The sequence below is a fragment of the Saimiri boliviensis genome, chromosome 14, assembly GCF_048565385.1.
Source record: "Saimiri boliviensis isolate mSaiBol1 chromosome 14, mSaiBol1.pri, whole genome shotgun sequence".
Lineage (NCBI taxonomy): Eukaryota > Metazoa > Chordata > Mammalia > Primates > Cebidae > Saimiri > Saimiri boliviensis.
Window position 1 is genome coordinate 15,622,909 of NC_133462.1, and position 12,133 is coordinate 15,635,041.

A 12,133-nucleotide genomic window follows, 5' to 3' on the forward strand; every position below is an offset into this window, starting at 1 on the left:
AGACAAGAAAAATCACCTGCCCAAAGTCACAGCTGTGACTGAACCCAAGTCCACTGGACTCCAAAGCCCCTGTGTGTGCAGCCCACGGCGGGGCAGGAGGAAGCCTCCGTGCACAGGGGTGGTGTGGTCTGGCACTGAGGTTGTGGAGAAAGGAACAAAGAGCACCAAGACCATGGGGGAACAGGCAGGCAGGGTGGCCGGGAAGGGCTGGACTTGCTCCTGTGGGTGCTGGATGCCCAGGGCATTTTCTGGGCAGGGTGAAGATACTACCCTAACTCAGCAAACCCATGCATAGGGTTCCTGTGAGTGAGAACATCTGGGAGTGGGCTGCCTGCCTGAATCCACGCAGTGTCCCAGCAGGGTCACCTGGGTACTTGACACAAATGCAAATTCCCAAGCCCGAGAGAAGTCCTGACCCCGCAAGAATGGTGGACATCCAAGGGCCTGCCTTGCCAAACATGCTTCCTACTCTTCTCAGAGGAACCTCCCAGCCCTGCCCTCCATCTCTGTGGCCTGAGATGGACTCTACTCCTCTACTTCCTCAGTTCCTGGGGGTGGGCACATAGCCCGGGCTTGGCCAATCAGTCACAGTTATTGGTTCATGATAGGGTCTATAAGCAAAGCTTGGCTAATGAGTGCCAGCTGTGGGTCTTGTGCTAAACTGTCGAGGATGATTCTCTTTCCACTACTAAGTGGAAAGGGCAATAACTGCAAGATGGATAGGGTCATACAAATAATAAGACAATATTAAGTGGTAGCTAAATGCCGGTCTGGCTGCTCTAAGGCCATTACATATGTCACCATCAACCCTCACGGCAACCTCATGGGGTAGTTGCAGATAAGAAAAATGAAGTTCTGGCTGGGTACAGTGGCACTCTGGGAGGCCAAGGTGGGAGGACTGTTTGAGCCCGAGTTCAAAACCAGCCTGGCAACAAGACCCCATCTCTACAAATAGTAAAAAATATTAGCCAGGGATGGTGGCCCAGCTGTTAGGGAGGCCAAAGCATGAGGATGGCTTCAGCCCAAGAGGTCAGTGCTACAGTGAGCTACAATTGTGCCACTATACAACAGCCTGGTTGACATAGTGAGACCCTGTATAAAAAATAAAATAATAGCGCCGGGCGCGGTGGCTCAAGCCTGTAATCCCAGCACTTTGGGAGGCTGAGGCGGGCGGATCATGAGGTCGAGAGATCGAGACCATCCTGGTCAACATGGTGAAACCCCGTCTCTACTAAAAATACAAAAAATTAGCTGGGCATGGTGGCGCGTGCCTGTAATCCCAGCTACTCAGGAGGCTAAGGCAGGAGAATTGCCTGAACCCAGGAGGCGGAGGTTGCGGTGAGCCGAGATCGCACCATTGCACTCCAGCCTGGGTAACAAGAGCGAAACTCCGTCTCAAAAAAAAAAAAAAAAAAAAAAAAAGATAATAATAATAATAAAGAAGAGGAAAGAAAAGAGAGGCCAGGCATGGTGGTTTATGCCTGTAATCCCAGTACTTTGGAAGGCTGAGGCAGGCAGACCACCTGAGGTCAGGAGTTTGAGACCAGCCTGGCCACCATGGTGAAACCCCATCTCTACTAAAAATACAAAAATTACTCAGGCGTGGTGGCAGGTGCCTGTAGTCCCAGCTACTCAATAGGCTGAGGCAGGAGCACTGCCTCAACCCAGGAGGCGGAGGTTGCAGTGAGCCAAGATCATGCCACTGCACTCCAGCCTGGGTGACACAGCTAGACTCTGTCTCAAATAAATAAAATTAAATAAAATATAAAATAAATAAAAATTTTTAAATGAAATAAAGTAAAATAGAAAACAGAAGCACTGAGATTTTCAACAACTTTCCCAGGACCACAGAGCTAGAAAGGGGCAGGACTAGGACTTGTCTTACAGACACTTCAGAGCCATTACCTGCGTCCTTTCTTTCTGCCTCCTCTCCGTGAGCCAGGAGCTGCCAGAGCCCACCGCTGCTTGCAGAGGAGAAAAGCCAAGGCAAAAGAGAACAGAAAAGACACAGAGGGAGAGAAGGTATGATGACATCATTTGAGCCCCCTGGGTCCAGCTGTGCCCCAAAACAGGACCCTTGGGATATGTGGTCATTTGAGTCAGTGGCTTCCCTGTTTGTTGACCCTAGCTTGACTGGGTCTTTGTCCCCTGACAACTGGATGTATCGGGGATCACAGCACATTTCACACGGGCCTAGGGTGGTCCCTGGAGCACTCTAGGAAGCACTGGCGACCCACCCTCTTTCTCAGGACTGTGCGTTTCCAAGAGGAAGGGCTGTCAGGCCTTCGCCATGCCCTCAACACGGGCAAGTCCCAAGCAAGGCACATGGTAGGTGATTTTAGTGATTAGGTCCATCCTCTGCCCTAGGGCAGCACTGCTCTCATACTTTTCCCCTAGAGCCCCAAGAAAACCCACAGAACTCCATGGACAGCTGAAAAAAAAAAAAAAAAAAAAAAAAGAACCTCTTCTCCTCAGGAGCCAACCTTTGGCCCACGCAGAGGTAGAGGACCTCAGGTAATTCCAGCCCCTGCCCCAGGCCTGTGCCCACGCACCTGCCGCTGAGACTCATAGAGGATGCGGTCCATGGTGTTAAGCAGTGTCATGCTCTTGTAGAACTTCAGCACCTTCTCCTTCGGCAGCTGCGGGTGGAGGCACAGACAGACATGGGGTAGTTGGGACCAGATAGGAGACAGGCAAGGGGCCTGGGCATAGGGGGCACGGGAAGGGAGGGAGGCCGCCTCTCACGTGGGGGTCCTCGCTGGGGTTGACGATCTGGCCTTGCCGGTCCATGACGCGGTAGATGGGGATTCCAGAGATGACATTGGGCTGGATGAATTCGAGCTTGTCTATAAACTCTGCCGAGGCCCCTGGGAACTGGGGCTTGTCATCCAGAGATGAGAACTGCTGCTCCTGTTGCCTGTAGGGATGCTGGGGGAGACAGCAGAGGAGACGCCCACATCAGGAGCAGCACCCAGGTTTCCGCTGGCTTGACCACAGCAGCAGGCAGGCGGCGTGGTGGTTCAGTACATGACCCCTGTGAACTCAGGGGCCTGACTCGCAGGGTCTGAGCCCCAACTCCACTACTCTCTCACAGCAACACCTTGGGCCACTCATGACAACATCTGTGTCTCAGTTTCCCCATCTGAAAAACGGGGATGAAAACAGCAACAGCTATCCCACAGGATTGCTGTAAGACGAAATGACTCAGTAAAGTGGCTGGCAAGTCAGGAACTTGTAGCTATTATTATGCTCATTATCGTGGGCCCAAAATGCTTCATCCTGGCATTCAAGGCCTCCCCAGTCTGGCCACAGATGCCCCCTCCTCTCTCTCTCCCTTTGTGACCACAGACACACATGCCCACTGCAGGATGGCCTCTAGGCATCCAGACAGGCTCTCTTCTGATCCCTCTGCCATGCACCACTGAAGCCAGAGCTTAAGTCTTTGGGCTCTTAAGAGTCAGACTGTCGGCCGGGCGTGGTGGCTCAAGCCTGTAATCCCAGCACTTTGGGAGGCCGAGGCGGGTGGATCATGAGGTCGAGAGATCGAGACCATCCCGGTCAACATAGTGAAACCCCGTCTCTACTAAAAATACAAAAAATTAGCTGGGCATGGTGGCACGTGCCTGTAATCCCAGCTACTCGGGAGGCTGAGGCAGGAGAATTGCCTGAACCCAGGAGGCGGAGGTTGCGGTGAGCCGAGATCGCGCCATTGCACTCCAGCCTGGGTAACAAGAGCGAAACTCCGTCTCAAAAAAAAAAAAAAAAAAAAAAAAAAAGAGTCAGACTGCCTTGATTCAAATCCCTTACTGGCTTTGGGAGGTCAAGGCAGGTGAATCACTTGAAGTCAGGAGTTCAAGATCAACGTGACAAAACCCTGTACCCACTAAAAATAGAAAAATTAGCTGGGTGTGGTGGCACATGCCTGTAGTCCCAGCTACTCAGGAGGCTGAGGCAGGAGAATCACTTGAACCTGGGAAGCAGAGGTTGCAGTGAGCCAAGACTGCACCACAGTACTCCAGCCTGGGTGACAGAGTGAGACTCCAACTCAAAAAAAAAAAAAAAAAAAAAAAAAAAAAACAGCCCTCAGCCAGGACGGCCTTCAGCCTGAGGGCGGGGTGGTTGGGGACCCTGCGGGTGTTTGGGGACCCCGCGGGTGTTTGGGGACCCCTTGGGGAGTGCGCAGGTGTGGACCAGCGGCGCTGCAACCGCTTTTGCATAAGTTTTAACAGTGAGAAAATTACGAGGGGTAATTTTTTCTAACCAACTCCATCGTGCGTTTAACCTCCACACTGCCTTGGTCATTCCTGAGCATGGGACGAGCTAATATACAGGTCCCCAACACCACGCCTGGCTAATTTTTTTTGTGCCTTCAGTAGTTGGCCAGGCTAGAGGCTAGTCCGACCACCTTGGCCTTCCAAAGTGCTGGTATTACAGATGTGAGCTACCATGCTCTTTTTTGTTTTTGTTTTTTGTTGTTGTTGTTGTTGTTTTGTTTTTGAGACAGGATCTTACTCTGTCGCCGAGACTGAAGTGCAGTGGTGCAATTTTGGTTTACTGCAACCTCTGCTCCCCAAGCTTCAGCAGTTCTCCCACCTCAGCTTCCTGAGTAGCAGGCACCTGAAGCAAAAATGAATTGTCAGCCACATGTGGTGGCTCATGACAGTAGTCTCGACTACTTGGGAGGCTGAGGCGAGAGGATCTCTTAGTCCAGGAGTTCGAGGCAATGTATTCTCCTTGCTGCTGCCATGTGAAGAAGAACATGTTTGCTTCACCTTCCATCATGATCATACGTTTCCTGAGGCCTCTCAGCCATGCTGAACTAAAATGGCACCACCATTCATCCTGCTCGTCAGGCGTCAACTTCAAGCATGATCATCTCACCTGGAATTCATCAACCAGCCTTACTGGTGCTACCTTTGAGGAAAAAACAGCAACTCCCAAAACTCCCTAGCCCAGAAGAAGAAGTGGAGACCTAGAGAAGGCAGTGCATTGCTTGAAGCCGTGGAACTCCCCCGTCCCACGTCATGGCCAGAGGCATGTACAAAATTCACAGAGGTTTTAAGACAGACTAGAGATTAGAGTTTTCACCCACGATTTAGAACTGACAACTGAGACCTCAGAAGAGAGGAGCCGCAGTAATGAATGCCTGTCAGGAATGAAGAAAAGGCCTGCCATCTATGAATATGAGAATAGGAGTCAAAGGTCACTTTATGCAGACTGTCTTTCAACTTCCACAGAGGAAATAGAATGGATTATTTCCCTAAGTGAGTGAATCTCTAGGTATGAAGGAGGCATGCTAGCTTTGATCCACCACTGCTCACAGAGGAGGATCTCAAATAAAATACAGTATTACTGCATGGCTTGTCACTACCTCAGGCCCAGTGTGTTTGGAAATATTGAGAGAGAAGTTGGAGGGTTGTGTCTTCATGACAGCTTGGAGGCCCTCAAGGCATCTGGCTGTCCTCAGGTTTAGTCAGGGGAGGAACAATAGTTTTAATTGGGTTGCTGTAGGTTCCACAGTAGAAGCCGGACAGGGTGCATGTCATGTGGCTTTAGACATTCACAACCAGCCAGCTGCTGGGCCCTCTCTTTTTTGGTGAGCAGAGTGTGGTTCTGACCCTTCTCGGAAGTTGTTAGGCATTCCAGGCTCAAGTAACCCACTAGTCTTTTAAATATAGATAGTACAAATCCAATAACACTCTTACATTTCAACATAGCATTGGCACCAAAACCCAGACTGCTGTAATAAAATCAAGTTACATCCGCCAGTTCTATATTTATGGACCACAGGCTTTAGAAAATGTAGAGGATAATCTGGAAAGCAAAGCAAGAAAATTTTATTTCAAAACAAGATTTGCTTGGGAGACTCCAGGTCCCCAAAAGAGAATTACCGTGGAGACCCCTAACCAAGGCAGCCACACAAGCAGATCTAGAGTAGGTTTAGAGCCAAAATACACATTTTCCTGTTGTGAAATGATAAATCTGTATAAATCTTATCTTGTCCAACTAAGAAGTAAAAGCAACAACCTGGGACTAGACCTCTGAAATTATGACGCTAGAGAGTCTAATGATGGGATGAAGACATAATTTCAGTTATGGCTTCAATATGGTTTGTCTCTGCTAAAACTCATGCCAAAATCTGATCCCCAATATGGTGGTGTTGGGAGGCAGGGCCTAATATGAAGTGTGTGAGTCATGGGGATGGATCCCTCATTAATAACTTGGTACTGTTCTCATGGTAGTGAATGAGTTTTTGCTCTGGTGAACCTGAAGTAGTTTTCTTGAAAACTGATTAGTTCCCTGAGAATGGGTTGTTATAAAGACAGGGCTCCCCCTTAGTTCTCCTGAGTTCAGGACTCTACCTGAACTAATCACATTGGCCAGGGGAATAAAATCGTCTGGTTTGCTCACATCAAATATGGTCCACTCCAGATAGGATGTTAGACGGAATCCCATAGAAACTTCATTGTCTGTTTTACAATGGGGTATGAGTGGAATGGATAATGGGGTGTTTATTACAGCTATTATTACAGCTATTTTTACTAAAATAAAAATAACTTTTTTCTTCAAAAAAAAAAAAAAATCCCTTACTGGATGATATGGCAAAGTAACTTCCCCTCTCCATGTGCTCCCTTCCTTGTCTATAAAAATGGAGAACCCCTCATGGAAACGTGAGGCCTAAACAAGATCATGCGAATAAAATATTCAGCAAAGTATCTGTAAGCCATATAACAAATGCTCAAAACAATCGTAGCTACCATCATTTCCCCCTCAGCTCTGCCTGCTTTACTAGACAGTCTCTTTCCCTATCGCTTGGCAAACTGCTACACGCTTCAGTGTCCACTCTACTCCAGTCCCAGCTCCCTCTGCGAGCTGAGACTGATTCATTCAACAAATATTTCAGCACCTGCCATGTTCCCAGCCCAGTGCTGGGCTCTGGGGACCTAAGACAGGCAAGATATCTGCCCTTTGCTGCCTAGCAGGGAGAGCAGATGCTGAACACGTAACGGTGACGGTGGTTCATATCATCCCATAGCAGAAGGGAAGGAGGGTAAGAATCTCCTGCGAAAGTGATGTTACAGCCGAGATCTGAGGGATAACCAGGAGGCAGGGAAAGCACATTCCAGGCAAGGGAAATGGAACACGAAAGACAAAAAGCAGCCAGGTGCAGTGGCTCACACCTGTAACCCCAGCACTTTAAGAGGCCGAGGCAGGTGATCACTTGAGGCCAAAACCAGCCTGGCCAACATGGTGAAACCCCATGTCTACCAAAAATACAAAAATTAGCTGGGTGTGGTTGCGCACACCTGTAATCCCAGCCACTCAAGAGGCTGAGATAGCCCCCAAAGACAAAACACACACACCCCCAAAGACAAAAGGAAAGGAATAGCGGGTCCTCCATAGAAGACAGAAGGAGATCAGGGCTGGGCAAGGTGGCTCGCATCTATAATCCCAACACTTTGGCCTCAAGGATCACTTGAGCCCAGGAGTTCAAGACCAGCCTGAGACCATTATCTCTACAAAAAATTTTAAAAATTGGCCAGGCATGGTGGCATATACCTGGGAGGTTGAAGTGGGAGGATCTCTTGAGCCCAGGAGGTAAAGGCTTCAGTGAGCCATGATCACACCACTGCACTCCAGCACTCCAGCCTGGGCAACAGAGCAAGACGCTGTCTCAAAAAATAAAATAAAAAATAAAATAAAATAAAGCTCAGAGGGGCTGGAGGAGTCCTGCAAGGATGTCACACTTCCTCAGATCAGATAAGGAATGACTGAGAAAACCCAGGAGACCTGTGAGAAGCCTAAAGCTCAAAAGGTGTGAGCCCACTGGAACTCTGAGCTCTGGAACTAGGCAGCCCAGAACTGGACAAGCTGTTGCAATAGCTCCCCTTTATGAAGCATTTGCTGTAAGCCAGCTGAGTCTGGCATGCACAAGCCTACTGACTTGGGGAACGGATGAGGGGTATTCTCTGCCATTGCCCTTGAGTAGACAAGGAAACCAAGGCTTGAGGAGGTAAAATAACCTGCATCAGACCACGAATTAAAAAAAAAAAAAATTGGCCGGGTGCGGTGGCTCATGCCTGTAATCCCAGCACTTTGGGAGGCTGAGGCGGGTGGATCACAAGGTCAACAGATCGAGACCATCCTGATCAACATGGTGAAACCCCGTCTCTACTAAAAATACAAAAAAACTAGCTGGGCATGGTGGCGCACGCCTGTAATCCCAGCTACTCAGGAGGCTGAGGCAGAATTGCCTGAACCCAGGAGGCGGAGGTTGCGGTGAGCCGAGATCGCGCCATTGCACTCCAGCCTGGGTAACAACAGTGAAACTCTGTCTCAAAAAAAAAAAAAAAAAAAAATTGCGTGAGGCGCAGTGGCTTATGCCTGTAATCCTTGAACTTCGGAAGGCCAAGGCAGGACTGCATGAGCTCGGGGGTTTGACACCAGCCTGGGCAACAGTGCGAAACCCTGTCTCCACAAAAAATTACAAACATTAGCTGGGTGTGGTGATGCACGCCTGTGGTCCCAGCTACTTGGGAGGCTGAGGCAGGAGGACTGCTTGAACCTGGAAGGATGAGGCTATTGGGAGCTGAGATCGTGCCACTGTGCTCCAGCCTCGGGGACAAAGTGAGATCCTGTCTAAAAAAAAAAAAAAAAAAAAAAAAATTACATCAGGACTGGGCTTTGAAACTGGGCAGGGCTGAGACTCAGGCTCCTAGACTTCCATGCTCCTCACTCCACTGCCCCTGCAGCCTGATTTTCAACCATATGCGGCTTTTCTTCCCGCTACTTCCCGAATTCTTCCACGGTAATTGTGGCTTCACTTCCCACAGGAGTTAAAGGGCAGAGTTTGCCACAAGCTGGAGCTCACACATGGATGCTCAATTGCATCCATCTTCCTTTAACTGCAGTGAATAAGCCGTTCGCAGTTCCAGCAGGGTAGCATGTTAAGTTGTTTGTGTGTATTTGCATCTGTGGTGGTGAGGAAATTACACTTCCAACGGCAGGGCAGATTCAGGCCTGACAATGCACAACAGGCTTCCCCTTCCCCTGTGAGGAGGAAGCAGCCGGCCTCTTGCAGCACAGCTCTTCCCGCTCTGAGCAGCACAGCCAGACACTGACCAAGAAGATTCCTTTGTTTCGTTGTCTACCTCCCACACACACCACAATCCAACCAGGAAGGCAGAGACAGCATCCAGGTTGCCTTCACAGCAGGCACTCAAATGAGCTAATACATGAATGGGCAGTTAAGTTCCCTGGCTCTGGAGTTCAACTTCCCTGGGTTCCAATTTCTCAGCTTATGTGGCTCTCTGCAAAAAAACACTTCATCTCAGCCGGCCACGGTGGCTCATGCCTGTAATCCCAGCACTTTGGGAGGTTGAGGCAGGCAGATCACCTGAGGTCAGGAGTTCGAGACCAGCCTGACCAACATGGTGAAACCCCGTCTCTACTAAAATACAAAAATCAGCCGGCCGTGGTGGCGCGCACCTGTAATCTCAGCTACTTGAGAGGCTGAGGCAGGAGAATCGCTTGAACCCGGGAGGTGGAGGCTGCAGTTAGCCGAGAGCATGCCACTGCACTGCAGCCTGGGCAATAGAGTGAGACTCTGTCTCAAAACAAAAAACAAAAAAACACTTCATCTTCATCTCTCTCAGTTTATCCGTAAGAAGGCTACAGAATGCCATGTGAAAAGTTGCTAAGTTCATTCACACAAGGGGTTCAGCACCGACATGGGATATATTATGTACTCAAAACTTGATAAGAGACAGAAAAACAAAACCTAGGAAGGTGAGACGTGGGAGAAAGGGAAGTGTCTACACCTTGTGAGGATGGGGGAAAGAGGAGCGGGGAATGACTAACTGCATGTTAAAGTGGATTCTAAAACCAAACTGTGGCAACGTGCAGTGGTTCATGCCTATAATCCCAGTACTTTGGGAGGCTAACGTGGGAGAATCATTTGAGACCAGCAGTTCGAGACCAGCCTAGGCCACATGGCGAAAACCCTGTCTCTGAAAATTTTTAAACTTAGCCAGGAAGGATGGGCGTAGCAGCTCATGCCTGTAATCCCTGAGCAACAGTACGAAACCCCATCTCCACAAAAAAAAAATTAAAAAAAAAAATAATAATAAAGGCGGGCAGATCACCTGAGGTCAGGTGATCAACATGGTGAAACCCTATCTCTACTAAAAATACAAAAAATAGCCAGGCGTGGTGGTGGGCGCCTATAATCCCAGCTACTCAGGAGGCTGAGACAGGAGAATTGCTTGAACCCAAGAGGCAGAGGTTGCAGTGAGCTGAGATTGTGCTACTGCACTCCAGCCTGGTGACAAGAGTGAGACTCCATCTCCAAAAAAAAAAAAAAAAAAAATTAATTAGCTGGGAATGGTGACATGTATCTGTAGTCCCAGACACTGGAGCTGGGGGAGCCTAAGGTGAGAGGACGCTTGAGCCCAGGAGGCCAAGGCTGCAATGAGCCATTACTGCGCCACTGGACTCCAGCCTGGGTGACAAAGTGATATCCTGTCTCAAAGAACAATAAAACCAAACTGCAGCCCCCACAGATACTCCAGGGAGAGACTGAGGCACAGGGGAGATGGCATGCCGATGGAAGAGGACCAAAGGCTGGTCTTCAGATGGGCACTAAGAGGGGGCACTAAGGAGGCCAGAGTCTGAGAACAAACCAGGGTGTCAGGGCAAGACTGTCAGCCTCCGGAGGCTGCAAAGCTACCTTCAGGGCACCCTGGTATGCTCCATGTATTGGAGCTGGGCCTCAGCTGTACCCTCCTCCTTTCTTTCCTGGGCTGGTGGAGATGATGGTAGTCCCCACCCCCAGGGTTGCTGCCCCAATTCGGTGAGCTACGCAAAGGGCTCCATACGGCACCTGGTCCTGAGGAAATGCTCCATAAAGGGAGTAGGTGGTCAAACTCCTGCAAAGGAAGGATGCAACTCCACCCCTCTGTTCTTCTAGCTTTTGGTCAGGCGTGGGGGAGTCTGTCCCCGTGGCCAATGATTTACAATGGCAGAGGCTACACAGATTTACACAAAGCTTCACGCCATGTCCTCTCCAACCACACAGGAAAGTGCCAGCTGCCCGCTCTGGATGGTCTGCTCTGCCCAGGTAGTACTGGGCTGGCCCTGGTGGAGTCATCTGAAGTCACTGAGTCACCATGGCTAAGGGCATGGACTCTAACTGAGCAAACCAATGCCACCTGATTGTGTGACTGAAACTCCCTGAGCCAAGTACAGTGGTAGATGCCTGTAATTCTAGCTACTCTGGAGGCTGAGGAGAGAGGATCACTTGAGTCCAGGAATTTGAAGCCAGGCTGGGAAACATAGTGAGACCCTGTCTCTATAAAAAATTTAAATAAATAAATATAATTTAAGACTAGGTATGGTGGTTCACGCTTGTAATACCATCATTTTGGGAGGTCAAGAAGGGTAGACAGCTTGAGCCCAAGAGTTCAAGATGAGCTTGGGTAACATGGCAAGACCCCCATCTCTACAAAAAATTAGCTGGGCATAGTGGTGCACACCTGTAGTCCCCACTACTCAAAGGACTGAGGTGGGAGGATCACTGGAGCCTAAGAGGTCAAGGCTGCAGTGAGCCAAGATCATGCCACTGCACTCCAGCCTGGTTCACAAAGTGAGATCTCAAGGAATAAAGAGAAAACAAATTTTTTTTTTTGAGACGGAGTTTTGCTCTTGTTACCCAGGCTGGAGTGCAATGGCTCGATCTCGGCTCACCGCAACCTCCGCCTCCCAGGTTCAGGCAATTCTTCTGCCTCAGCCTCCTGAGTAGCTGGGATGACAGGCACACACCACCATGCCCAGCTAATTTTTTTGTATTTTTAGTAGAGACGGGGTTTCACCATGTTCACCAGGATGGTCTCGATCTCTTGACTTTTGTGATCCACTACGCTTCAGCCTGGGCGACAGAGGGAGACTCCAACTCAAAAAATAAAATAAAAATAAAAAATAAAATAAAAACTCTGGGCCGGGCACGGTGGCTCATGCCTATAATCCCAGCACTTTGGGACGCCAAAGCAGGCAGATCATGAGGTCAGGAGTTCGGGACCAGCCTGACCAACATGGTGAAAAGCCATCTCTACTAAAACTACAAAAATAAGCCAGG

General features: G+C 49.4%; 1 protein-coding gene across 1 annotated transcript in view; it reads right to left on the bottom strand.

Annotated features, from left to right (window-relative positions):
• BCKDHA (branched chain keto acid dehydrogenase E1 subunit alpha) overlaps positions 1-12,133 on the bottom strand; it is a 33,685-nt gene that overhangs the window by 16,424 nt on the left and 5,128 nt on the right. The window contains exons 2-3 of the mRNA XM_003943191.4: positions 2,746-2,928; positions 2,553-2,639 (exon numbers count right to left, since the gene is read on the bottom strand). Coding sequence (XP_003943240.1) covers positions 2,553-2,639; positions 2,746-2,928 — 270 coding nt within the window. The remainder of the gene's footprint in view (positions 1-2,552; positions 2,640-2,745; positions 2,929-12,133) is intronic.